This window comes from Oncorhynchus mykiss, chromosome Y, assembly GCF_013265735.2.
Source record: "Oncorhynchus mykiss isolate Arlee chromosome Y, USDA_OmykA_1.1, whole genome shotgun sequence".
NCBI lineage: Eukaryota > Metazoa > Chordata > Actinopteri > Salmoniformes > Salmonidae > Oncorhynchus > Oncorhynchus mykiss.
The window spans coordinates 36,926,047-36,951,241 of NC_048593.1; the positions used below are offsets into that span (position 1 = coordinate 36,926,047).

At 44.7% G+C, this 25,195-nt stretch overlaps 2 protein-coding genes across 5 annotated transcripts; both read right to left on the reverse strand.

Moving 5' to 3' along the window:
• Positions 1-4,226: 4,226 nt before the first annotated feature.
• LOC118945293 lies at positions 4,227-9,288 on the reverse strand. The gene is made up of 3 exons (XM_036967718.1): positions 9,268-9,288; positions 7,864-9,216; positions 4,227-7,755 (listed from the first exon to the last, which is right to left on the reverse strand). The coding sequence occupies exons 1-3, from the start codon at positions 9,286-9,288 to the stop codon at positions 4,378-4,380; spliced, it is 4,752 nt and encodes a 1,583-aa protein (XP_036823613.1). The 3' UTR covers positions 4,227-4,377.
• LOC110510200 (sodium-dependent phosphate transport protein 2A) lies at positions 9,263-24,076 on the reverse strand. 4 transcript variants are annotated; one of them, XM_036967970.1, is made up of 12 exons: positions 23,898-24,076; positions 23,080-23,216; positions 22,724-22,870; positions 22,399-22,542; positions 21,695-21,806; positions 21,376-21,571; positions 20,733-20,828; positions 20,512-20,632; positions 20,147-20,314; positions 17,911-18,027; positions 11,424-11,548; positions 9,263-11,162 (listed from the first exon to the last, which is right to left on the reverse strand). In XM_036967970.1, exons 2-12 carry the CDS (start codon positions 23,213-23,215, stop codon positions 10,395-10,397), a joined length of 2,130 nt encoding a protein of 709 aa, XP_036823865.1. In that variant the 5' UTR covers position 23,216; positions 23,898-24,076; the 3' UTR covers positions 9,263-10,394. The 4 variants fall into 4 exon arrangements, with proteins under 4 accessions (XP_036823865.1, XP_036823863.1, XP_036823864.1 ...); XM_036967968.1 differs by having other exon boundaries at positions 22,709-22,870; XM_036967969.1 differs by having other exon boundaries at positions 23,080-23,696.
• Between the last annotated feature and the right edge of the window lie 1,119 nt (positions 24,077-25,195).

A 25,195-nucleotide genomic window follows, 5' to 3' on the forward strand; every position in this document is an offset into this window, starting at 1 on the left:
CACTTCTGAACAGTAGTCAAGGTGCGACAAAACTAGGGCCTGTAGGACCTGCCTTGTTGATAGTGTTGTTAAGAAGGCAGAGCATCACTTTCTTATAGACAGACATCTCCCCATCTTAGCTACTACTGCATCAATATGTTTTGACCATGACAGTTTACAATCTAGGGTTACTCCAAGCAGTTTAGTCATCTCAACTTCCTCAATTTCCACATTATTTATCACAAGATTTAGTTGAGGTTTGGGGTTTAGTGAGTGTTTTGTTCCAAATACAAAGCTTTTAGTTTTAGAAATATTTAGTAAAGAGCTGGTGGGTTTTGCCATGCACCGGCAGGACAGAGAAGCAACATCTGGTAAGACGAGGTGCAGGGGTGTGTGTCTATTTGTCTATAACAGCTGGTGCACAATGTCTAATACTAAAGAAGTCTCAAGGTCATGCTCGTCAAGGTCATGCTCGTCTGAGGTAGAGTACCTTATGATAAGCTGTAGACCACACTATCTACCAAGAGAGTTCTCATCTATATTATTTGTGGCCGCCTATTTACCACAGCAAACATGACTCACATCAAAAGCATCTTACAGGATACCCTAGACCCCCAACAGATCCACAGCTGACAATCGTACCACAATCGCACCCCATACTGCCCTTTCCCACCTGGACAAAAGGAAAACCTATGTGAGAATGCTGTTAATTGACTACAGCACAGCATTCAACACCATAGTGCCCACAAAGCTCATCACTAAGCTAAGGACCCCGGAACTAAACACCTCCCTCTGCAACTGGATCCTGGACTTCCTGACGGGCCACCCCCAGGTGGAAAGGGTAGGCAACACCATGTCTGCCACACTGATCTTCAACACTGGAGCCCCTCGGGGGTGTGTGTTTAGTCCCCTCGTGTACTCCAGCGACTGCGTGGTCAAACACGACTCCAACACCATCATTAAGTTTTCTGACAACACAACAGTGAAAGGCCTGATCAACAACAATGATGAGACAGCCTATAGGGAGGAGGTCAGAGACCTGGCAGTGTGGTGCCAGGACAACAACCTCTCCCTCAATGTGAGCAAGACAAAGGAGCTGATTGTGGACTACAGGAAAAGGTGGGCTGAACAGGCCCCCATTAACATCAACGGGGCTGTAGTGGAACGGGTAGAGACTTTCAAGTTCCTTGGTGTCCACATCATCAACGAACTATCATGGTCCAAAAACACCAAGACAGTAGTGAAGAGGGCACGACAAAACCTTTCCCCCTCAGGAGACTGAAAAGACTTGGCATGGGTCCTCAGATCCTCAAAAAGTTCTACAGCTGGCATGGCAACTGCTCGGCAACTGCTCGGCATCTGACCGTAAGGCGCTACAGATGGTAATGCGTACGGCCCAGTACATCACTGGGGCCAAGCTTCCTGTCATCCAGGACCTATATGCTAGGCAGTGTCAGAGGAAAGCCTAAAATATTGTCAAAGACTTCAGTCACCCAAGTCATAGACTGGACTGTTTTCTCTGCTATTGCACAGCAAGCGGCTCCTTATCAAATTCTACCCCCATGCCATAAGACTGCTGAACAATTAATCAAATGACCACTGGACTATTTACATTGACACCCCCCTTCCATTTGTTTTTTACACTGCTGCTACTCGCTTTTTATTATCTACGAATAGTCATTTCGCTCCTACCTACATGTACAAATTACCTCAACTAACCTGTACCCCTGCACACTGACTAGGTACTGGTACCCCCTGTAACCGGAAGGTTGCAAGTTCAAACCCCCGAGCTGACAAGGTACAAATCTGTCGTTCTGCCCCTGAACAGGCAGTTAACCCACTGTTCCTAGGCCGTCATTGAAAATGAGAATTTGTTCTTAACTGCCTGGTAAAATAAAATATAGCCTTGTTATTTTATTGTATTACTTTTTATTCTTTTTTACTAAATATTTTCTTAACTCTTTCTTGAACTGCAGTGTTGATTAAGGGCTTGTAAAGTAAGCATTTCACGGTAAGGTTTACACATGTTGTATTCGGCGCATGTGACAAATGAAGTTTGATTTGATTCGGGGCGGCAGGTAGCCTACCAGTTAAGAGTGTTGGGCTGGTAACTGAAACGTCGCTGGTTTGAATCCCTGAGGTGAAAAATCTGTTGATGTGCCCTTGAGCAAGGCACTTAACCCTAATTGCTCCTGTAAGTAGCTCTGGATAAGAGAGTCTACTGAAATGTACATTTTGAAATATATTCACAGACAACGACGCTCTCACATTACTGTCAGTATGTGTGACATAAATCACAGTAATAAGATATAAAACAACAAATATAAGGTTTCCAACCCACATTTAAAAGCTATCAGGTTAATCTGCTGTTCCAAAGTATACTAAAATATATTCCATAAGAGGGCATTAAGCCTCTAACAATACATTATCAGGGGCTGGATTGTACATCAAAGCCCCAAAAGTGACAAAGCGTTATGTTCTGGAATGCCTGTTGCTGAGGGAGGGGCTTGTTGTTGCTGCGTGTAGGTGGTTGGAGTGTACTAGACACTTCACCCTGGAGATTGAGGGGGAGGAGCTCATGGAAGCTCAGAAACAGCAAGCCTACTGATGAGACCAAGTTCAAAAAAGGGCTAAAAGGTAGTGTATGACTCTGTTGAAAGAGCATTGTACAGTCAGAGCATCTGAAATGGAAACTGAATGCAAAGGGCTAAGTAAAGAAGAAATTGAATAATCCCACTGGGCACAAACGTCAGTTTAAGTCTGTTTTCGATTTTATACTTGGTTGAGTTGTCAACTGACGCGAAATCAACAAAATAATTCACAATGACATTGGATTTAGGTTAAAAGTTTGTGGGGAAAAATCCTTGATGTTAATGACTTTTTGCAAATTCAATCAATGTTCCATGCTGATTCAATATCATCACATTTACTTTTTTGTTGATATTACGTGGAAACAACTTGATTCATGTCCAGTGGGATGGCTGTTTTGTTCGACATGTATAAATGTCCAGTCTGCATGTGGGTTTGAGTTTTTAGGGCACGATATCACAGCACTTGGTGTAAAACTACGCATTGTCATTTTTGCTACAGTTTGCTGTGATATTGGCATTTAAACCCATGACTATTGACACAGGAATCAACCGGTTTCAACTAATCCAAGCTGACTGCATTGACTCCAGGTCCCATTTTCTCCTCCTCTGCTGTGACGGTTTGATGACAGGACGTGTGAGTGACAGAAGGAGGCCCAGTGACGCAGGCAGGAGAACATCCTTGGGCTGTGAGCAGAGGAGGCAGTGGCGGGAGTGTTTTGATTCCTTAGCAGTGGCGGGAGTGTTTTGATTCCTTAATCTGCAACTCGCTATAATCCAAAATTTGAGATGCTAATCCCTCAACCGTGCCTTTTTCAATTGGCGCATGATACAACTACCAGCTCCTCAAGGGATATGTGACAGTTTGAGAATATATTGTGTGTACTGTGTGTACTCCCTCGGCATACTGATGTGAATCATATCTATGCATGTTTACTTTACCCCTACCTACAGTACATGTACAAATTACCTAGACTAACCTGTACCCCCGCACATTGACTCAGTAGCAGTACCTCCTGTATATAGCCTCGTTATTGTTATTTTATTGTGCACCTTTTTATTATTTTTTACTTTAGTTTGGTTAAGGGCGTGTAAGTAAGCATTTCACGGTAAGGTCTACCTGTTGTATTTGGCGCATGTGACAAATAAAGTTTGATTTGACATGGTGAATGAGTAAAATAACACATTTAATATATCCCCTGTATATATCCACAAAACTCCTGAGTGGCGCAGTGGTCTAAGGCACTGCATCTCTGTGCAAGATGTGTCACTACAGTCCCTGGTTCAAATCCAGGCTGTATCGCATCCAGCTGTGATTTGGAGTCCCCATAGGGTGGTGCACAATTGGCCCAGGGTAGGCCATCATTGTAAATAAGATTTTTTTCTTAACTGACTTGCCTAGTACAATAAAGAATAAATATAATAAAAAGCGTATCGGAGTAGGAGTGCTGATCTAGGATCAGGTCCCCAACCTTTCCATATAATCATATTCTTTATGATCTAAAAGGAAAAACTGATATTAGATCAGAACTCCTACTCAGAGGCTTTGTGGATAAAACTCACCTGTATGTGCGACCCTGCTCCCCAGACGTCCAGGACGACAACAGAACCAGCCTGACAGACATTGGCATTCAATTAAGCAAAAATAATCAACAAAGTCGTTAATTTAATTTAATGTTACATTCCTACCACAATTTTGGCACAGATTTAATAAAATCACAGAATTCAAGACAAAGACTGCAATTAAGACTTAAATTACATTTGGGTTAAATATCACATCTTGTACATCTTTTACATACTCATGTAAAAATTATACGTTGCACAAGTGCTCACGTAAACTGTAGTGTAGGGCTCTGTACTGTAAGAAGTAGTCTAGGGCTCTGTACTGTAAGAAGTAGTGTAGGGCTCTGTACTGGAATATGTAGTGTAGGGATCTGTACTGGAAGATGTAGTGTAGGGCTCTGTACTGGAAGATGTAGTGTAGGGCTCTGTACTGTAAGATGTAGTGTAGGGCTCTGTACTGGAAGATGTAGTGTAGGGCTCTGCACTGTAAGATGTAGTGTAGGGCTCTGTACTGTAAGATGTAGTGTAGGGCTCTGTACTGGAAGATGTAGTGTAGGGCTCTGTACTGGAAGATGTAGTGTAGGGCTCTGTACTGGAATCTGTAGTCTAGGGCTCTGTACTGTAAGATGTAGTCTAGGGCTCTGTACTGTAAGATGTAGTGTAGGGCTCTGTACTGGAAGATGTAGTGTAGGGCTCTGTACTGTAAGATGTAGTGTAGGGCTCTGTACTGGAAGATGTAGTGTAGGGCTCTGCACTGTAAGATGTAGTGTAGGGCTCTGTACTGTAAGATGTAGTGTAGGGCTCTGTACTGGAAGATGTAGTGTAGGGCTCTGTACTGGAAGATGTAGTGTAGGGCTCTGTACTGGAATCTGTAGTCTAGGGCTCTGTACTGTAAGATGTAGTCTAGGGCTCTGTACTGTAAGATGTAGTGTAGGGCTCTGTACTGGAAGATGTAGTGAAGGGCTCTGTACTGCAAGATGTAGTGTAGGGCTCTGTACTGGAAGATGTAGTGTAGGGCTCTGTACTGTAAGATGTAGTGTAGGGCTCTGTACTGGAAGATGTAGTGTAGGGCTCTGTACTTTAAGATGTAGTGTAGGGCTCTGTACTGGAAGATGTAGTGTAGGGCTCTGTACTGGAAGATGTAGTGTAGGGCTCTGTACTGGAAGATGTAGTGTAGGGCTCTGTACTGGAATATGTAGTCTAGGGCTCTGTACTGTAAGATGTAGTCTAGGGCTCTGTACTGTAAGCTGTAGTCTAGGGCTCTGTACTGTAAGATGTAGTGTAGGGCTCTGTTCTGGAAGATGTAGTGTAGGGCTCTGTACTGTAAGATGGAGTCTAGGGCTCTGTACTGGAAGATGTAGTCTAGGGCTCTGTACTGGAAGATGTAGTGTATGGCTCTGTACTGGAAGATGTAGTCTAGTGCTCTGTACTGTAAGATGGAGTCTAGGGCTCTGTACTGGAAGATGTAGTCTAGGGCTCTGTACTGGAAGATGTAGTCTAGGGCTCTGTACTGGAAGATGTAGTCTGGTGCTCTGTACTGTAAGATGGAGTCTAGGGCTCTGTACTGGAAGATGTAGTGTAGGGCTCTGTACTGGAAGATGTAGTGTAGGGCTCTGTACTGTAAGCTGCAGTCTAGTGCTCTGTACTGTAAGATGGAGTCTAGGGCTCTGTACTGTAAGATGGAGTCTAGGGCTCTGTACTGTAAGATGTAGTGTAGGGCTCTGTACTGGAAGATGTAGTCTAGTGCTCTGTACTGTAAGATGGAGTCTAGGGCTCTGTACTGGAAGCTGTAGTGTAGGGCTCTGTACTGTAAGATGTAGTCTATTGCTCTGTACTGGAAGCTGTAGTGTAGGGCTCTGTACTGGAAGTTGTAGTCTAGGGCTCTGTACTGGAAGCTGTAGTGTAGAGCTCTGTACTGGAAGCTGTAGTGTAGAGCTCTGTACTGGAAGCTGTAGTCTAGGGCTCTGTACTGTAAGATGTAGTCTAGGGCTCTGTACTGGAAGCTGTAGTGTAGAGCTCTGTACTGGAAGCTGTAGTCTAGGGCTCTGTACTGTAAGATGTAGTGCAGGGCTCTGCACTGTAAGATGTAGTGTAGGGCTCTGTACTGTAAGATGTAGTGTAGGGCTCTGTACTGGAAGATGTAGTGTAGGGCTCTGTACTGGAAGATGTAGTGTAGGGCTCTGTACTGGAATCTGTAGTCTAGGGCTCTGTACTGTAAGATGTAGTCTAGGGCTCTGTACTGTAAGATGTAGTGTAGGGCTCTGTACTGGAAGATGTAGTGTAGGGCTCTGTACTGTAAGATGTAGTGTAGGGCTCTGTACTGGAAGATGTAGTGTAGGGCTCTGCACTGTAAGATGTAGTGTAGGGCTCTGTACTGGAAGATGTAGTGTAGGGCTCTGTACTGGAAGATGTAGTGTAGGGCTCTGTACTGGAATCTGTAGTCTAGGGCTCTGTACTGTAAGATGTAGTCTATGGCTCTGTACTGTAAGATGTAGTGTAGGGCTCTGTACTGGAAGATGTAGTGAAGGGCTCTGTACTGCAAGATGTAGTGTAGGGCTCTGTACTGGAAGATGTAGTGTAGGGCTCTGTACTGTAAGATGTAGTGTAGGGCTCTGTACTGGAAGATGTAGTGTAGGGCTCTGTACTGTAAGATGTAGTGTAGGGCTCTGTACTGGAAGATGTAGTGTAGGGCTCTGTACTGGAAGATGTAGTGTAGGGCTCTGTACTGGAAGATGTAGTGTAGGGCTCTGTACTGGAATATGTAGTCTAGGGCTCTGTACTGTAAGATGTAGTCTAGGGCTCTGTACTGTAAGCTGTAGTCTAGGGCTCTGTACTGTAAGATGTAGTGTAGGGCTCTGTTCTGGAAGATGTAGTGTAGGGCTCTGTACTGTAAGATGGAGTCTAGGGCTCTGTACTGGAAGATGTAGTCTAGGGCTCTGTACTGGAAGATGTAGTGTATGGCTCTGTACTGGAAGATGTAGTCTAGTGCTCTGTACTGTAAGATGGAGTCTAGGGCTCTGTACTGGAAGATGTAGTCTAGGGCTCTGTACTGGAAGATGTAGTGTAGGGCTCTGTACTGGAAGATGTAGTCTAGTGCTCTGTACTGTAAGATGGAGTCTAGGGCTCTGTACTGGAAGATGTAGTGTAGGGCTCTGTACTGGAAGATGTAGTGTAGGGCTCTGTACTGTAAGCTGTAGTCTAGTGCTCTGTACTGTAAGATGGAGTCTAGGGCTCTGTACTGTAAGATGGAGTCTAGGGCTCTGTACTGTAAGATGTAGTGTAGGGCTCTGTACTGGAAGATGTAGTCTAGTGCTCTGTACTGTAAGATGGAGTCTAGGGCTCTGTACTGGAAGCTGTAGTGTAGGGCTCTGTACTGTAAGATGTAGTCTAGTGCTCTGTACTGGAAGCTGTAGTGTAGGGCTCTGTACTGGAAGTTGTAGTCTAGGGCTCTGTACTGGAAGCTGTAGTGTAGAGCTCTGTACTGGAAGCTGTAGTGTAGAGCTCTGTACTGGAAGCTGTAGTCTAGGGCTCTGTACTGTAAGATGTAGTGCAGGGCTCTGCACTGTAAGATGTAGTGTAGGGCTCTGTACTGTAAGATGTAGTGTAGGGCTCTGTACTGGAAGATGTAGTGTAGGGCTCTGTACTGTAAGATGGAGTCTAGGGCTCTGTACTGGAATCTGTAGTCTAGGGCTCTGTACTGTAAGATGTAGTCTAGGGCTCTGTACTGTAAGATGTAGTGTAGGGCTCTGTACTGGAAGATGTAGTGTAGGGCTCTGTACTGTAAGATGTAGTGTAGGGCTCTGTACTGGAAGATGTAGTGTAGGGCTCTGTACTGTAAGATGTGGTGTAGGGCCCTGTACTGGAAGATGTAGTGTAGGGCTCTGTACTGTAAGATGTAGTGTAGGGCTCTGTACTGGAAGATGTAGTGTAGGGCTCTGTACTGGAAGATGTAGTGTAGGGCTCTGTACTGGAATCTGTAGTCTAGGGCTCTGTACTGTAAGATGTAGTCTAGGGCTCTGTACTGTAAGCTGTAGTCTAGGGCTCTGTACTGTAAGATGTAGTGTAGGGCTCTGTACTGGAAAATGTAGTGTAGGGCTCTGTACTGTAAGATGTAGTGTAGGGCTCTGTACTGGAAGATGTAGTGTAGGGCTCTGTACTGTAAGATGTAGTGTAGGGATCTGTACTGTAAGATGTAGTGTAGGGCTCTGTACTGGAAGATGTAGTGTAGGGCTCTGTACTGGAAGATGTAGTGTAGGGCTCTGTACTGGAAGATGTAGTGTCGTGCTCTGTACTGGAATCTGTAGTCTAGGGATCTGTACTGGAAGATGTAGTGTAGGGCTCTGTACTGTAAGATGTAGTGTAGGGCTCTGTACTGGAAGATGTAGTGTAGGGCTCTGTACTGTAAGATGTAGTGTAGGGCTCTGTACTGTAAGATGTAGTGTAGGGCTCTGTACTGGAAGATGTAGTGTAGGGCTCTGTACTGGAAGATGTAGTGTAGGGCTCTGTACTGGAAGATGTAGTGTAGGGCTCTGTACTGGAATCTGTAGTCTAGGGCTCTGTACTGTAAGATGTAGTCTAGGGCTCTGTACTGTAAGCTGTAGTCTAGGGCTCTGTACTGTAAGATGTAGTGTAGGGCTCTGTACTGTAAGATGTAGTGTAGGGCTCTGTACTGGAAGATGTAGTGTAGGGCTCTGTACTGGAAGATGTAGTGTAGGGCTCTGTACTGTAAGATGGAGTCTAGGGCTCTGTACTGTAAGATGGAGTCTAGGGCTCTGTACTGTAAGATGGAGTCTAGGGCTCTGTACTGTAAGATGGAGTCTAGGGCTCTGTACTGGAAGATGTAGTGTAGGGCTCTGTACTGTAAGATGGAGTCTAGGGCTCTGTACTGGAAGATGTAGTCTAGGGCTCTGTACTGGAAGCTGTAGTGTAGAGCTCTGTACTGGAAGCTGTAGTCTAGGGCTCTGTACTGGAAGCTGTAGTGTAGAGCTCTGTACTGGAAGCTGTAGTCTAGGGCTCTGTACTGTAAGATGTAGTCTAGGGCTCTGTACTGCAAGGCTCTGTAGGCCTCTGTCACAAGAAAAGTAGTCTACACTTAAAAAGGTCTGCCTCAAGAACTTCTTATGCAATAAAAACATGCCATCTCATGGCTGTTCTTCATCTATCGTCCTTGGCTATTATGGATGATATCAAACTACCTTTCTGCCGACTGTTAGATGTGGTATATTCTGAATTATTACTCAATTCTATTCTAGCTTCTAGTTTCATGACACTGGCAACTGTCTTGTCTGTCTCAGCTCGGTTGGAGAAACTGGTCTGGTGAAAAGCCCTGCTCCGCTGTGTCTTTTAAACAGGAAAGACAGATGAATGTCTATCTGTGTTACACACAGTGGACTTGATACATTTAGCATATATAACAATTGCTTCCCATCTCATCCCAAATATGAAACTCCTATATGTACAATAATTGTGATTTTGAACAAAATGATCAAATCATCTCATTTTAACTCTCTGGAATATGCATGTGGTTAAAAGTACCAATTGTTCAAAGAGTAGCGAGGAGACGTTAAGCCTAAAATGTATTGAAACTGGGGAAATCACTTGCCATTATGCCACCAAATGGATGTTTAATCAACCATTCAGAGCCCCGCTGCGTTATAATTAGCGTGTGGAGGCGCCCATTCCCTCCTATATAGCTTCAATTACGCAGCCATTCATATGCATAACTTGTATTCTTTTTTTTAAGGCCTTTTAATTGGCTGAGTGGTTTTTGTCGTTCTATTCAATCAGACTTCCTGCATTTTCAGCAGAGAGACAGACATTTACTAACCTCTCCTGACTGAGAGCAAAGAGGAAGAAGTGTTTGTTTTGACAGAAAGTGAAATGCTATCCTGATTGTGGGAAATTATGATATAATACATATGTCCTGTAGGCGATAGGCCCAAACATTTGTCTGGAAAGAGAGTTACTGTGGGTAAATAATAAACTCTCATTGATTCCGTGGCTTCGAAGTACAGTACATGACATAACTCAACTACAGTAAACATTGTTTTGTAGCTGCTGGCATCATGCATGATTTACGCAATCCATAAAGGAACTGACTGTGAGTGGAGTCACGTTTTCATGCAACCATAAGCTCCTACAGTTTTCTGCTTCAGTCTCGTTGTTCCATAACATTAGATCATCACTGCTCATTTCTTGCAGTCCACAATGCTGCTTTCACAAGATATTCTGCTCTGTCTCCCTGTTGTTCCAGTGTCATAAGATCTACAGACGTGTGCTCCTGACCCTGTCCACCCCCTGGGACATTACCACTGTGGGGGCTTTGTCTGCCCCCTGGGACATTACCACTGTGGGGGCTTTGTCTGCCCCCTGGGACATTACCACTGTGGGGGCTTCGTCTGACCCCTGGGACATTACCACTGTGGGGGCTTTGTCTAACCCCTGGGACATTACCACTGTGGGGGCTTCATCTGCCCCCTGGGACATTACCACTGTGGGGGCTTCGTCTGCCCCCTGGGACATTACCACAGTGGGGGCCTCGTCTATGTAACACAGAACAAGGTTGTCCAAAGCCATGTGGCTCCTCTTCTGAGGACCATCATGGTCCATGGAGCACTGTATCAAACCAGGCTCGCTGGCTCCTTTAGCACAGCACAGGGTCACCTTGGTGAGTAGAGTATCCAGGGGTTGAAGGGAATGCATCCAGACAGGCAGGAAGTCCCAGCTCCGCAGCCTCACTGGCAGACAGCCTGGCCTGTGTACCTGCAGCATGTTCACCACAGACACCAAGAGGAGGGCCGCAGCGACGGGCACGCCCACCCCAGCCATTATCTGCCAGCCTGCCATGGAGAGGGCGAAGACAAGCGAGGGCAGGAGCAGGAAGCACAGAAGCAGGTAGAGTACAGCGAACCAGCGATACTTGGCCGTGCGCTGCCCCAGAGTCCTGGCCATTCGGATAGGCAGGCGGGTGGTGGGCACAGGGTACCACAGCAGAATGCCCAGTATGTTGAAGAAGAAATGACACAAGGCAACCTGTAGAACAGACCAGGGTAATGTAATGAGAGAGATATGATGGAACAGAAGACCCTGTAAATAGACACGCCCCCCCTCCCCCCGTGCTTCTACATCTGCATTGCTTGCTGTTTGGGTTTTTAGGCTGGGTTTATGTACAGCATTTTGTGACATCGGCTGATGTAAAAAGGGCATTATAAATACATTTGATTGATTGATTGATTGATTGGAAAGGATAACAAAAACATTAATGTAAAGTTCCAGTGTAAAAGGATGAGATACCTGGAAAGCTGCGGCCAGCTTGTCCCCTGGGCTTGCCAAGGCTGCCAGGATAGCTGTGGTGGTTGTACCAATGTTTGACCCCAGGGTCAAAGGGTAGGCACGTTCAATGCTGATAACACCAATACCTGAGAGCACAAAGTACAATGGCATCACAGAGCCATGTGATGGGGCTGCAATTCCATAGACTGAAGCTTTATTTAGTAGAGGAATCACATGGTTGGTGAGGAGACAGCATTATCTAGTTCCAGGTAAGGAACTGCTGGCTGGAGCAACAACACGTCTGATAAGTTGATCCTCAACACTGGGGCCCCTCAGGGGTGTGTACTTAGTCCCCTCCTGTACTCCCTGTTCACCAACGACTGCGTGGCCAAACACGACTCCAACACCATCATTACATTTTCTGATGACACAACAGTGACCCCCACCCACATGTACATGTACCAAGAGGCTCCTCAACCTGATCACCGACAACGATGAGACAGCCTATGGGGAGGAGGTCAGAGACCTGGCAGTGGGGTGCCAGGACAACAACCTCTCCCTAAATGTGAGCAAGACTAAGGAGCTGATTGTGGACTACAGGAAAAGGTGGGCCGAACAGGCCCCCATTAACATCAACAGGGCTGTAGTGGAGCGGGTAGAGACTTTCAAGTTCCTTGGTGTCCACAGCACCAACGAACTATCATGGTCCAAACACACCAAGACAGTCGTGAAGAGGGCACGACAAAACGTTTCCCCCTCAGGAGACTGAAAAGACTTGGCATGGGTCCCCAGATCCTCAAAAAGTTCTACAGCTGCACCATCGAGAGCAAATGCTCGGCATCTGACCAAGGGTAGTGCGAACGGCCCAGTACATCACTAGGGCCAACCTTCCTGCCATCCAGGACCTATATAATAGGCGGTGTCAGAGGAAAGGCCATAAAATTGTCAGAGACTCCAGTCACCCAAGTTATAGACTGTTTTCTCTGCTACCCCCAGGCAAGCGGTACCGGAGCGCCAAGTCTAGGACCAAGAGGCTCCTCAACAGCTTCTACCCCCAAGCCATAAGACTGCTGAACAATTCATAAAATCGTCACCAAACAATCCCCCCCCACTCTTCTTGTACACTGTTGCTACTGCTGCTCGCTGTTTATTATCTATGCATAGTCACTTCATCCCTACCTACATGTACAAATTACCTCAAACCTGTACCCCCGCACACTGACTCTGTACCGGTACCCCCTGTATTTAGCCTCGTTGTTGTTAGAATATTGTGTTACTTTTTATAATTTTTTACTTCAGTTTATTTAGTAAATATTTACTTAACTCTTCTTGAACTGCACTGTTGGTTAAGGGCTTGTAAGTAAGCATTTCACAGTAAGGTCTACACGTTGTATTCGGCGCATGTGACCAAAAAAGTTGAATTTCATTTCATTTGAATAGCAGTAGCTATTCTGTGTGAAAGACTTTGTCTCCGTGCCTGCACAGCAGATCCTAAACTCCAGGGGATTAACCAGCCCAGAAATAAGGATTCCATGGAGCCACAGCTCACTCCCATGCTCCGTGGGAGAGTCCAGCCACTGTGCAGTTAATTATTGCTGATCTCAGAACACTGAGGTAGATCTATCCCCCAGAGAGTGCCGGGGATTAGACAGCATGAAACGGATCCTCCACTCTCTAGCAAATAATACACCTGGCTCTATCATCAGACACACATAATTAATTCCCAAACAAAACCAAACTTAATTCATATTAATATAACCTCTTGTTTCTCCTGTAAGTGTTTCATCAACAAATAGAACAAAAACAAGCCCTGCATTATTCAATTGGGTTAATGCCCCCCCACATAAAAAAAGTGAAATTCATGAGAAAAGTAATACCTCACCAAGGCTTAAAGAGAAACTAGTGCCACCACCTCATGAACTCATGTGTCACTATCACCACCAGAGGAATGAGTCATTTGATCTCCTGCTCAGGTCAGCTGGCTACAGAATACCTTCAGCTTGGAAGATTACAGGGCCCGTATTCTTAAGCGTCTCAGAGTAGGAGTGCTGATCTAGGATCAGTTTTGTATATTAGATTATAATGACTAAGATTACATAGACGGGGGGCTGATTCTAGAGGATTCAATCAGATTCGCTCTAGCCGATTCCTGTTGTTTAGCTGATTAGCTGTTGTTTTGACATGTCGGAGGTGGAACTGTTGAGCTGTCAAATCCAGAAGCGGCGCTATACCTAAAGCAAACATTGCCATTGGCTGCACGGAGTTACGTTAAAAGAAATCCCTGCCATTGGCTCACGTTAAAATAAATCCCTGCCATTGGCTGCACGGAGTCACGTTAAAATAAATCCCTGCCATTGGCTGCACGGAGTCACGTTAAAAGAAATCCCTGCCATTGGCTGCACGGAGTCACGTTAAAAGAAATCCCTGCCATTGGCTGCACGGAGTCACGTTAAAAGAAATCCCTGCCATTGGCTGCACGGAGTCACGTTAAAAGAAATCCCTGCCATTGGCTGCACGGAGTCACGTTAAAAGAAATCCCTGCCATTGGCTGCACGGAGTCACGTTAAAAGAAATCCCTGCCATTGGCTGCACGGAGTCACGTTAAAAGAAATCCCTGCCATTGGCTGCACGGAGTCACGTTAAAAGAAATCCCTGCCATTGGCTGCACGAAGTCACGTTAAAAGAAATCCCTGCCATTGGCTGCACGGAGTCACGTTAAAAGAAATCCCTGCCATTGGCTGCACGGAGTCACGTTAAAAGAAATCCCGTGCTGCCTTGTTTATAAGTTCTAACCCTGGAAAAGAAGTAGTAGTTTATTACAGTTTTACAGGTGGGCCGTGCTTGGGAGCTAAAAAATTCAGACCCCTTGACTTCATGCACATTTTGTTACGTTACAGCCTTATTCTTAACTTGATTTTTTTTTATATCATCAATCTACACACTATACCCCATAATGACAAAGGAAAAACAGATCCCATTACATAAGTACTCAGAATACTTTACTCTGTACTTTCTTTAAGCACTTTTTGGCAGCGATTACACCCTCAAGTCTTCTTGGGTAAGACACAACAAGCTTGGCACACCTGTATTTGGAGGGAGTTTCTCTCATTCTTCTCTGCCGATCCTCTCAAGCCCTGTCAGGTTGGATTGGGAGCATTGCTGCACAGCTATTTTTAGGTCTCTCCAGAGATGTTCGATCAAGTTCAAGTCCGGGCTCTGGCTGGGCCACTCAAGGACATTCAGAGACAACTCCTTCAGAGACCACTCAACACAGAGGGCACTCCTGTGTTGTCTTGGCTGTGTGGTTAGGGTCGTTGTCCTGTTGGAGGGTGAACCTTTGCCCCCGTCTGAGGTCCTGAACGCTCTGGAGCAGGTTTTCATCAAGGATCTCTGTACTTTGCTCCGTTCATCTTCCCCTCGATCCTGACTAGTCTCCCAGTCCCTGCCGCTGGAATACATCCCCACAGCATGATGCTGCCACCACAAATGCTTTGCCGAAAGGATGGTGCCAGGTTTACTCCAGATGTGACGTTTGCCATTCAGGCCAAAGAGTTCAATCTTGGTTTCATCAGACCAGAGAATCTTGTTTCTCATGGTCTGAGAGACTATAGGTGCCTTTTGGCAAATTCCAAGCGGGATGTCATGTGCCTTTTACTGAGGAGTGGCTTCCGTCTAGCCACTCAACCATAAGGGCCTGATTGGTGGAGTGCTGCAGAGATGGTTGTCCCAACTCCACAGAGTAACTCTGGAGCTCTGTCAGAGGGACCATTGGGTTCTTGTTCACCTACCTGGCCAAGGCCCTACTCCCCCGATTGCTCAGTTTGGCCCAGCGGCTAGCTCTAGGCAGAGTCTTGATGGTTCCAAACTTCTTCAATTTAAGAATGATGGAGGCCACTGTGTTCTTGGGGACCTTCAACACTGCAGAATATTTGTGGCACCCTTCCCCGGGTCTTTGCCTCAACACAATCCTGTCTCAGAGCTGTATGGACAATTCCTTCAATCTCATTGTCGCGACCTGATCGGTTTCACCTGTCCTTGTAATTGTGTCCACCACCCTCCAGGTGTCGCCCATATTCCCTATTATCCCCTGGGTACTTAGAGTTGAAGTTGGAATTTGACATACACCTTAGCCAAATACATTTAAACTCAGTTTTTCACAATTCCTGACATTTAAACCCAGTAAAATGTCCCTCTCTTAGGTCAGTTAGGATCACCACTATGTTTTAAGAAGGTGAAATGTCAGAATAACAGCTTTTATTTCTTTCATCACATTCCCAGTGGGTCATAAGTTTACATACTCAATTAGTATTTGGTAGCATTGCCTTCAAATGGTTTAACTTGGGTCAAACATTTCGGGTAGCCTTCCACAAGTTTCCCACAATAAGTTGGGTGAATTTTGGCCCATTCCTCCAGACAGAGCTGGTGTAACTAAGTAAAGTTTGTAGACCTCCTGGCTCGCACATGCTTTTCAGTTCTAACAACACATTTTCTACAGGATTGAGGTCAGGGCTTTGTGATGGCCACTCCAATACCTTGACTTTGTTGTCCATAAGCCATTTTGCCAATACTTTGGAAGTATGCTTGGGGTTGCGACCAAGCTTCAACTTCCTGACTGATGTCTAGAGATGTTGCTTCAATATATCCACATAATTTTCCTCCCTCATGATGCCATCTATTTTGTGAAGTGCATCAGTCCCTCCTGCAGCAAAGCACCCCCACAGCATGATGCTGCCACCCCCGTGCTTCACGGTTGGGATGTTGTTCTTCAGCTTGCAAGCCTCCCCCTATTTCCTCCAAACATAATGATGGTCATTATGGCCAAACAGTTCTATTTTTGTTTCATCAGACCAAAGGACATTTCTCCAAAAAGTATGATATTTGTCCCCATGTGCCGTTGCAAACCGTAGTCTGGCTTTTTATGGTGGTTTTGGAGCAGTGGCTTCTTCCTTGCTGAGCAGCCTTTCAGGTTATGTCGATATAGGACTCATTTTACTGTGGATATAGATACTTTGTACCTGTTTCCTCCAGCATCTTCACAAGGGCCTTTGCTGTTGTTCTGGGATTGATTTGCACTTTTCACTTTTCGTTCATCTCTAGGAGACATACCGTCTCCTTCCTGAGCGGTATGGCGGCTGCGTGGTCCCATGGTGTTTATACGTGCGTACTATTGTTTGTACAGATGAGCGTGATACCTTCAGGCGTTTGGAATTTACTCCAAGGATGAACCAGACTTGGGCTCTACAAAATAAAATCTGAGGTATTGGCTAATTTGTCTGGATTTCTTTTGACTTTCCCATGATGCCAAGCAAAGAGGCACTGAGTTTGAAGGTAGGTCTTGAAATACATCCACAGGTACACCTCCAATTGACTCAAATGATGCCAATTAGCCTATCAGAAGCTTCTAAAGCCATGACATAATTTTCTGGAATTTTCCAAGCTGTTTAAAGGCACAGTCAACATAGTGTATGTAAACTTCTGACCCACTGGAATTGTAATACAGTGAATGATAAGTGAAATGTTCTGTCTGTCAACAATTGTTTGAATAATGACTTGTGTCATGCACAAAGTAGATGTCCTAACCGACTTGCCAAAACTATAGTTTGTTAACAAGAGATGTGTGGAGTGGTTGAAAAACGAGTTCTAATATTTCCAAACTAAGTGTATGTAAACTTCCTACTTCAACTGTATACCTGTGTTCTCTTTTTGTCTGTTGCCAGTTAGTCTTGTTTGTCAAGTCAACCTGTGTGTTGTCTCAGCTCCTGCTTTTCCTCTGTCTCTTTGTTTCTTGCCCTCCTGGTTTTGACCCTTGCCTGTCCTGACTCTGAGCCCGCCTGCCTGACCTCTCTGCCCTGCACTGACCCTAAGCCTGAATGCCGTCCTGCACCGTTGCCCTCTACTCTGGATTATCGACCCCTTCCTGCCTTGACCTGTTGTGAGCTTGCCCCTGTTGCTTCAATAACCTTTGTTACTTCAACACAGTCTGCATTTGGGTCTTACCTGAAACCTGATACTCATGGATTGTTTTATTCTCTGACATGCACTGTCAACTGTGGGACCTTAAATAGACAGGTGTGTGCCTTTCCTAAATCATGTCCAACCAATTTAATTTACCACAGGCGGACTCCAATCAAGTTGTAGAAACACCTCAAGGATGATCAATGGAAACAGGATGCACCTGACAATTTCAAGTCTTATATCAAAGGGTTTTTATTTTTATTTAATGTGCAAAATAAATGTAAAACCTATTTTCCCTTTGTCATTATGGGATATTGTGTACAGTTTGCTGAGGATTTTTTTCAAATGTAATCCATTTTAGAATACATAACAACATGTGGAAAAAGTCAAAGGGTCTGTATGCTTTCTAAAGGCACTGTATGACCTAAATAAAAACAATGATATGCTTTGTAGGTACCGGTAAATGACTTTGAATCTAGTCCTAGATCAGCACTCCTATGAGCCCAGAACTTACAAAGTGATCTGCATGGTAAATAGTATTCGTAACACTCACCTATGAGAGGAGTGATGGCAGAGGTGAACACTGAGCTGCTCTGAACCACAAAGGTCATGCCAGCCCCCACTAGGATGGCCAGGTAACCTGCCAGCCAGCCAAACGGGTAGGGGAAGTCTGGAGGAGGGGAGAGAGGGGAGATTCAAATGATTTACAATATGTGGAGTTTCAGTAAAGAGCTTTCAAGGGAAATACAGTGGGGCAAAAAAGTATTTAGTCAGCCACCAATTGTGCAAGTTCTCCCACTTAAAAAGATGAGAGAGGCCTGTAATTTTCATCATAGGTACACTTCAACTATGACAGACAAAATGAGAAAAGAAAATCCAGAAAATTACATTGTAGGATTTTTAATTAATTTATTTGCAAATTATGGCTGACTAAATACTTTTTTGCCCCACTGTATGTCAGATGCTGGGATTGTTATTTTATGCTGCCAAACATACCCTCGTAAAACTGACTATCCTACCGATCCTCGACTTTGGCGATGCCATTTACAAAATAGCCTCCAACACTCTACTCAGCAAATTGGATGCAGTCTACCACAGTGCCATCCATTTGGTCACCAAAGCCCCATATACAGTACTACCCACGACTGCGACCTGTATGCTCTTGTTGGCTGGCCCTCGCTTCATATTCGTCGCCAAACCCACTGGCTCCAGGTCATCTACAAGTCTTTGCTAGGTAAAGCCCCTCCTTATCTCAGCTCAATGGTCACCACAGCAGCACACACCCGCAGCACGTGCTCCAGCAGGTATATTTCACTGGTCACTCCCAAAGCCAATTCCTACTTTGGCCGCCATTCCTTCCAGTTCTCTGCTGTCAATGATTGGAAGGAACTGCATATCTCCCTCACTAGCTTTAAGCACCAGTTGTCAGAGCAGCTCACAGATCACTGCACCTGTAAATAGTTCATCTGTAAATAACCCATCCAACTACCTCATCCCCATACTGTTATTTATTTTGCTCCTTTGCACCCCAGTATCTCTACTTGCACACTCATCCTCTGCACATCATCTCATCATATCACTCCAGTGTTTTAATTGCTAAATTGTAATTATTTCGCCACTATGGCCTATTTATTGCCCTGCCTCCCTTATCCTACCTCATTTGCACACATTGTATATATATGTTTTTCTATTGTATTATTGACTGTATGTTTGTTTACTCCATGTGTAACTCTGTGTTGTTGTTTGTGTTGCACTGCTTTGCTTTATCTTGGCCAGGTCGCAGTTGTAAATGAGAACTTGTTCTCAACTTGCCTACCTGGTTAAATAAAGGTGAAATAAAAAAATAAAAATACAAAATATTTTACTGACTGCATAATCTACCTCTGTGTTTAATTACAGCTTTGTTTTCCTCACACAACCGAAGTGTATCTATGCTTACTAAATGGCTACGTAGTGCTTATGTAAAAGCTGTGCAGAGCCTATGGGCATCACCTCTAATAAGCTATGCAGAGCCTATGGACACCCCCTCAAATAAGCTATGCAGAGCCTATGGACACCCCCTCAAATAAGCTATGCAGAGCCTATGGACACCCCCTCAAATAAGCTATGCAGAGCCTATGGACACCCCCTCAAATAAGCTATGCAGAGCCTATGGACACCCCCTCAAATAAGCTATGCAGAGCCTATGGACACCCCCTCAAATAAGCTATGCAGAGCCTATAATGGGCCCCACCTCTAATAAGCTATGCAGAGCCTATGGACACCCCCTCAAATAAGCTATGCAGAGCCTATAATGGGCCCCACCTCTAATAAACTATGCAAAGCCTATGGACACCCCCTCAAATAAGCTATGCAGAGCCTATAATGGGCCCCACCTCAAATAAGCTATACAGAGCCTATGGGCCCCACCTCTAATAAGCTATGCAGAGCCTATGGGCCCCACCTCTAATAAGCTATGCAGAGCCTATAATGGGCCCCACCTCAAATAAGCTATACAGAGCCTATGGGCCCCACCTCTAATAAGCTATGCAGAGCCTATGGGCCCCACCTCTAATAAGCTATGCAGAGCCTATGGGCCCCACCTCTAATAAGCTATGCAGAGTCTATGGGCCCCACCTCTAATAAGCTATGCAGAGCCTATGGGTCCCACCTCTAATAAGCTATGCAGAGCCTATGGACACCACCTCAAATATATATTATTTGCAATCATACACAACAGGGAGGGAAAAAATAAATCAGAACTATGTTTTCTGATCTCAATCTTCCAGTCACATTTATATTACACCCACCTGTGTTGATGATCCTCTGGATGGCCTTAGCCACCTGGCCTTGGAGCAGGGAATTGAGCAGCTTGACCAGCAGCAACAAACAGGTGCACAGGAGCAGAAGAGAGCAGGCTAGCAGAATGAGGCCTACCGCCAGGTCGGACAACCACGAGTCCACAAACAGATGGCTGCCTAGGGACATCAACAGAGGACTGGTTCAGTCTTTCTTTTTATCTGTCAAGATGATCTGTCACTAAGGCCCCACTACGGGTCCAACTAGGGCCCGCAGCCCCAGGACTGTAGCAGAAGCAGTATGACTGTCACGTACTTCCCTGTGACAGTACTTTGACACTCGCTCAATTCCAAGAATGAAAATTACATTGATTTACATTTTTCTATATTTACAAGCAGAGTCATGTTCTGTGTTGTCCAGGTTGTTGCATTGCTTTGCCAGCAGGGTTGTACTGACGTACAGTTGAAGGAATCACCAACAGAAACATTCACAGAGGACTGCAGGGGGATGAGAGAGAAACATCTGTCTCTGAAACCACCAAACCAGTGACTCCAGATATTTTGCATATCAAGAGAGGCCTGTGGCATTTGGTCTTACCGTTAGGATGTGATTCTTACACCATACCCTCACCAGACTCCTGTTACTCATGGCCTCATCTCCCATGGCGATGCCTGTGATGACAGACTTGTCCAACTGTAAGGAAAAACGGGAATAAAACATGATATCGCGAGGTGATCAAAGGAAGGATGAATGATCCAAAGACAAGCTCATAAGTCTTTCTACATTCCTGGACATGTGACTCATGTTTGACCAAAGACACACAGTGCAGACCCACACATTTTGCCCAACCCAGACAGTACCTGATGAGTTTGGTGAGTGGTTCAGTGCCTGAATGATGAGTTTTGTGAGTGGTTCAGTACCTGAATGATGAGTCTGGTGAGTGGTTCAGTACCTGAATGATGAGTCTGGTGAGTGGTTCAGTACCTGAATGATGAGTTTGGTGAGTGGTTCAGTAACTGAATGATGTGTCTAGTGATTGGTTCAGTACCTGAATGATGAGTCTGGTGAGTGGTTCAGTACCTGAATGATGAGTTTGGTGAGTGATTCAGTACCTGAATGATGAGTCTGGTGATTGGTTCAGTACGTGAATGATGAGTTTGGTGAGTGGTTCAGTAACTGAATGATGAGTCTGGTGAGTGGTTCAGTACCTGAATGATGAGTCTGATGATTGGTTCAGTACCTGAATGATGAGTTTGGTGAGTGGTTCAGTCATGACCTTGAGCATCTCTGGGGCCTTATCTCCAGAGCTGATGTGGAAGGTGTCAACTACAGCCTGAGACAGTCTTCTCAGCAGGCCTGTGGTTGCCTCCAGGGGCAGTAGCACCAGCACTGACAGCCAGTTAAAACAGTCATGCACCGTCGCTCCAGCAAATGCCCTGTAATGAACAGGCCATGTTATTATAAATCATGCATGATGCCAAACTGTGGCGACACTTGGTATAGGGTTTGCTTAAATCCTTAGGAATTACAGGAGAGGAGGATACACAGCCATTTCTTACCGTTCAAACTCATCCCTCTCTCCAGCCTGCATCAGAGCAACGATGGTGTTGGTGACAGACGTCCCAATGTTGGATCCCATGAGGATTGGGATGGCAGACCTCACATTGAGTACTGCACAAGCAAGGAGTAAAACCATAAACCACTACTCATCTATATTACAAAGTCAATCTTTTTTATAGAAATACTCTTTCATCTTCTATTGAGGCAACATGTCAATAAATACCTTTCATCTTGTATTGAGGCAACATGTAAATAAATACCTTTCATCTTGTATTGAGGCAACATGTAAATAAATACCTTTCATCTTGTATTAAGGCAACATGTCAAGAAATACCTTTCATCTTGTATTGAGGCAACATGTCAATAAATACCTTTCATCTTGTATTGAGGCAACATGTCAAGAAATACCTTTCATCTTCTATTGAGGCAACATGTCAAGAAACACCTTTCATCTTCTATTGAGGCAACATGTCAAGAAACACCTTTCATCTTCTATTGAGGCAACATGTCAAGAAACACCTTTCATCTTCTATTGCAGTTGCTCCTCCAGTAATCCAGACCTATTGTGTAGTATAATGCAGTACAGTAGAGGTTTTGTGTGTGTGTGTGTGTGTGTGTGTGTGTGTGTGTGTGTGTGTGTGTGTGTGTGTGTGTGTGTGTGTGTGTGTGTGTGTGTGTGTGTGTGTGTGTGTGTGTGACTTACGGCCCGAGGAGACGAGGCTGACGACAATGGAGGTGGAGGTAGAGGAGCTCTGGACCAGAACCGTCACCAGGATTCCCACCACCAGCCCTGCCACCGGGTTGGACAGTATGGCATTGTCGTTGAAGATGTCCCCAGCCACCTTACCTGTCCGCCCAGTGGGGAACACACCACTTACATTTACAGCTGTGCGGTAAAGGCTAATGATTGTTATTTTTTTATGCCAATCTATAAAGTTTTGTCTCATGTAGTCAGAGATTGAGGGGAGAGTAGTCATACATTAATGGACTAGGATGGATGAACCTGAATGAACCTTGAGGAAGGATACCTCCTGCTAACTGGAAGGCAGAACTCAGGACATCCAACGAACAGACGAACATGTACAGGAAGAGGAAGAGCAGGGGGATCTTGGAGACGTTGATGAAAACTGATCTCATTCTCTCTGCCTGAGTCTGGGACATTGACGAAGCAATATCTGCAGGTTAAAAATAACAAGTTCCCGGCATCTCAGATAAGCTGTTGTCATAGTGAGATGAACTATTAGTTGGTTAATAGATAACCATGCATGAAAACAAAACATTCTAAATTAAATGGTTTACTTTCAACATTATGCCTGGAGTGTTGCAGGTAAATCAGTCACACTATATTCCATTCCTGAGTGTGTCAATCCTCTCCTCCACTTACCATGTGCTTTTTTGAGTGGGGATTCAGGCCAGGTTTTTGGGGGGTCGGGAAGGATGTCTCCGTCTCCGTCCAGGTGTGACTGTTGTCCCAGGTATTTCCTCTTCACCAGAGCACATGATGAGTCCTGGAGGGGCATGCTGTCATGGAACACGACCAGTTGAAGTAATACATGTCCAGTTGAAGTAATATAGAAATGACATTAGTGACCACAGTAAAGTCAAATTACTGCTTCGGCGAGCAATCGTTCTAAAGAATGGACCCCACAGAACCTTAGGAATATGACAATAAGCCAGTTGGATCAGTTGACTGAGGTCAGGTGAAATAAGACTTTAATGATATAAATATTATTTTGTATAAAGTAGTCAACATTGCATTCATTCTTGATTTATTTATTTGTTAATTTAAAGGGTGTAGATTTTTGTATCGTAGTGTGCACCTTGTGGATCTACAGCTTTTAAAATACAGCTCGAAACGCTGTTTCTGCAAAGCATAGCGGCACTATAAAGCCTGGTGGTAGATGAAAGGTTTAGATCCTGTTTTCACTGTCTCTGGGGCTGCTGAGGAGGCTGAACATCAAGCCAGTAGTCTTCCACTTCAATAATTCAAAGTCTTTACATCTGTGGGTACAAAAAGATCTCCAATGCCAGTCGAAAGCTCTCTAATCCCTTTGATTAAAAATACACATCTAGATAGCACATGCTAGCTCACATCCCAAACAATGGATAATGTTAACAGGGCCCACAGAGAGAGAGACAAAATAATTTGGTCATGAAAACATCGATTAGATTAGTGACAGCTAATAGATAGACTTGTCTTACCGTCTTATGCCCAACACTTTACCACCAAACAATGACAGTATACTCCTCTTTTGACAATGTGTTAAGGAGAAAGACCTGGAGTCTGAGGTGCAAAGTCTAAAAGTAGCACCTCACGTGTTTAACCACAAAACATTGAATGTCTTCCAGGTGGTTAAATAATACTTAGTGCAATATGAAGAGAGAGTTCACTGATTATGTGGCAAATGCCCAAAGGCTACAACTTTCATAAGGAAAGAGATGGGGAGCATTATTTCAGCATTACTCAGTCTTTTTGAGTGCTGGAACAGAATGCAGAGGGTGACACCCTGTGGTGAGACCTAGAGAAACAGGCAAACGTTGCTCTCTATGGAGCTGGCTGCCCACTACTTGTGTGGTCGCTCAGGACAGAAACGGTTGTTGGTGAATGATGTCATATCCCCGGCTGTGAATGATGAATCTGCTTCCTGGACAGAAACGTCCGATTTCTGTCCCACAGATAAATATGATGATTCACACAGATATATATGCCATGTAAAAGACATCATTGATTACACACACACACACACACACACACACACACACACACACACACACACACACACACACACACACACACATACACACGCATATACACACACACACACACACACACACACACACACACACACACACACACATGCACACACTCGGACTCTCACGCGCACACACACACACAAGTCATATAGAGATGTAGGATCTTAATTTGAATTTGAATGTATTAACCTAGAAGTGCTTTAAATATGTATAGGGGTTATATAGGGGTTGGTAATGTTCTCTAGTTGTGCCGTGATTGGCTCAGTGTTCTGTCACTCATGACGACACCATGTCAGCGCAAAATCTAACGGTAGATCTCGAAAATTCAATTCCCTTGGGTGCTGCTATAGAGTTAAATTAGAAGTGCCCACCCAAGAAGGCTCAAGGATATTGGCCACAGATAAGATGAAGTTAAATCACGTTATATCTATAGTAGCTTTGATTGGACTGCTCATGTCAACATCATACTTTCGAAATATTAGCTAGCAAGCTAGCAGTCATCATCATGAATCAAGTCAACAATCTGCTGGCAAATCCTTTTTAATCCTTGTCATATGAAGAGAAATAAGGAAGAGAAATTATAGATAAAATGTATCTGTGCTCATTGACCATTGGACATAAACATTACACAACAAGTCGGAAATCGCAAATTCAACAATGAGTGGTTTGGAAGGAATCAGTGGCTAACTGCAAGCATTGCAAAGAAATCACTTGCCTGCTATTCAGTGGAGAGGATGTGTGGTCCA

Bases quoted from the DNA above. Each gene is read 5' to 3' on its own strand.
- LOC118945293 (XM_036967718.1), bottom strand. From the start codon at position 9,288: ATGAAGAACAGCCATGAGATG. The intron at 9,217-9,267 runs GCATGTTTTTAT...TTTTAAGTGTAG, and splicing joins TGAAGAACAGCCATGAGATG to ACTACTTTTCTTGTGACAGA. The intron at 7,756-7,863 runs ATCTTACAGTAC...GCCCTACACTAC, and splicing joins AGTACAGAGCCCTACACTAC to ATCTTCCAGTACAGAGCCCT.
- LOC110510200 (XM_036967968.1), bottom strand. From the start codon at position 23,215: ATGCCCCTCCAGGACTCATCATGTGCTCTGGTGAAGAGGAAATACCTG. The intron at 21,807-22,398 runs GTAAGTCACACA...TTGCTTGTGCAG, and splicing joins CAGCCTCGTCTCCTCGGGCC to TACTCAATGTGAGGTCTGCC. The intron at 11,163-11,423 runs GTATCTCATCCT...TCTGTTCTACAG, and splicing joins AGCTGGCCGCAGCTTTCCAG to GTTGCCTTGTGTCATTTCTT.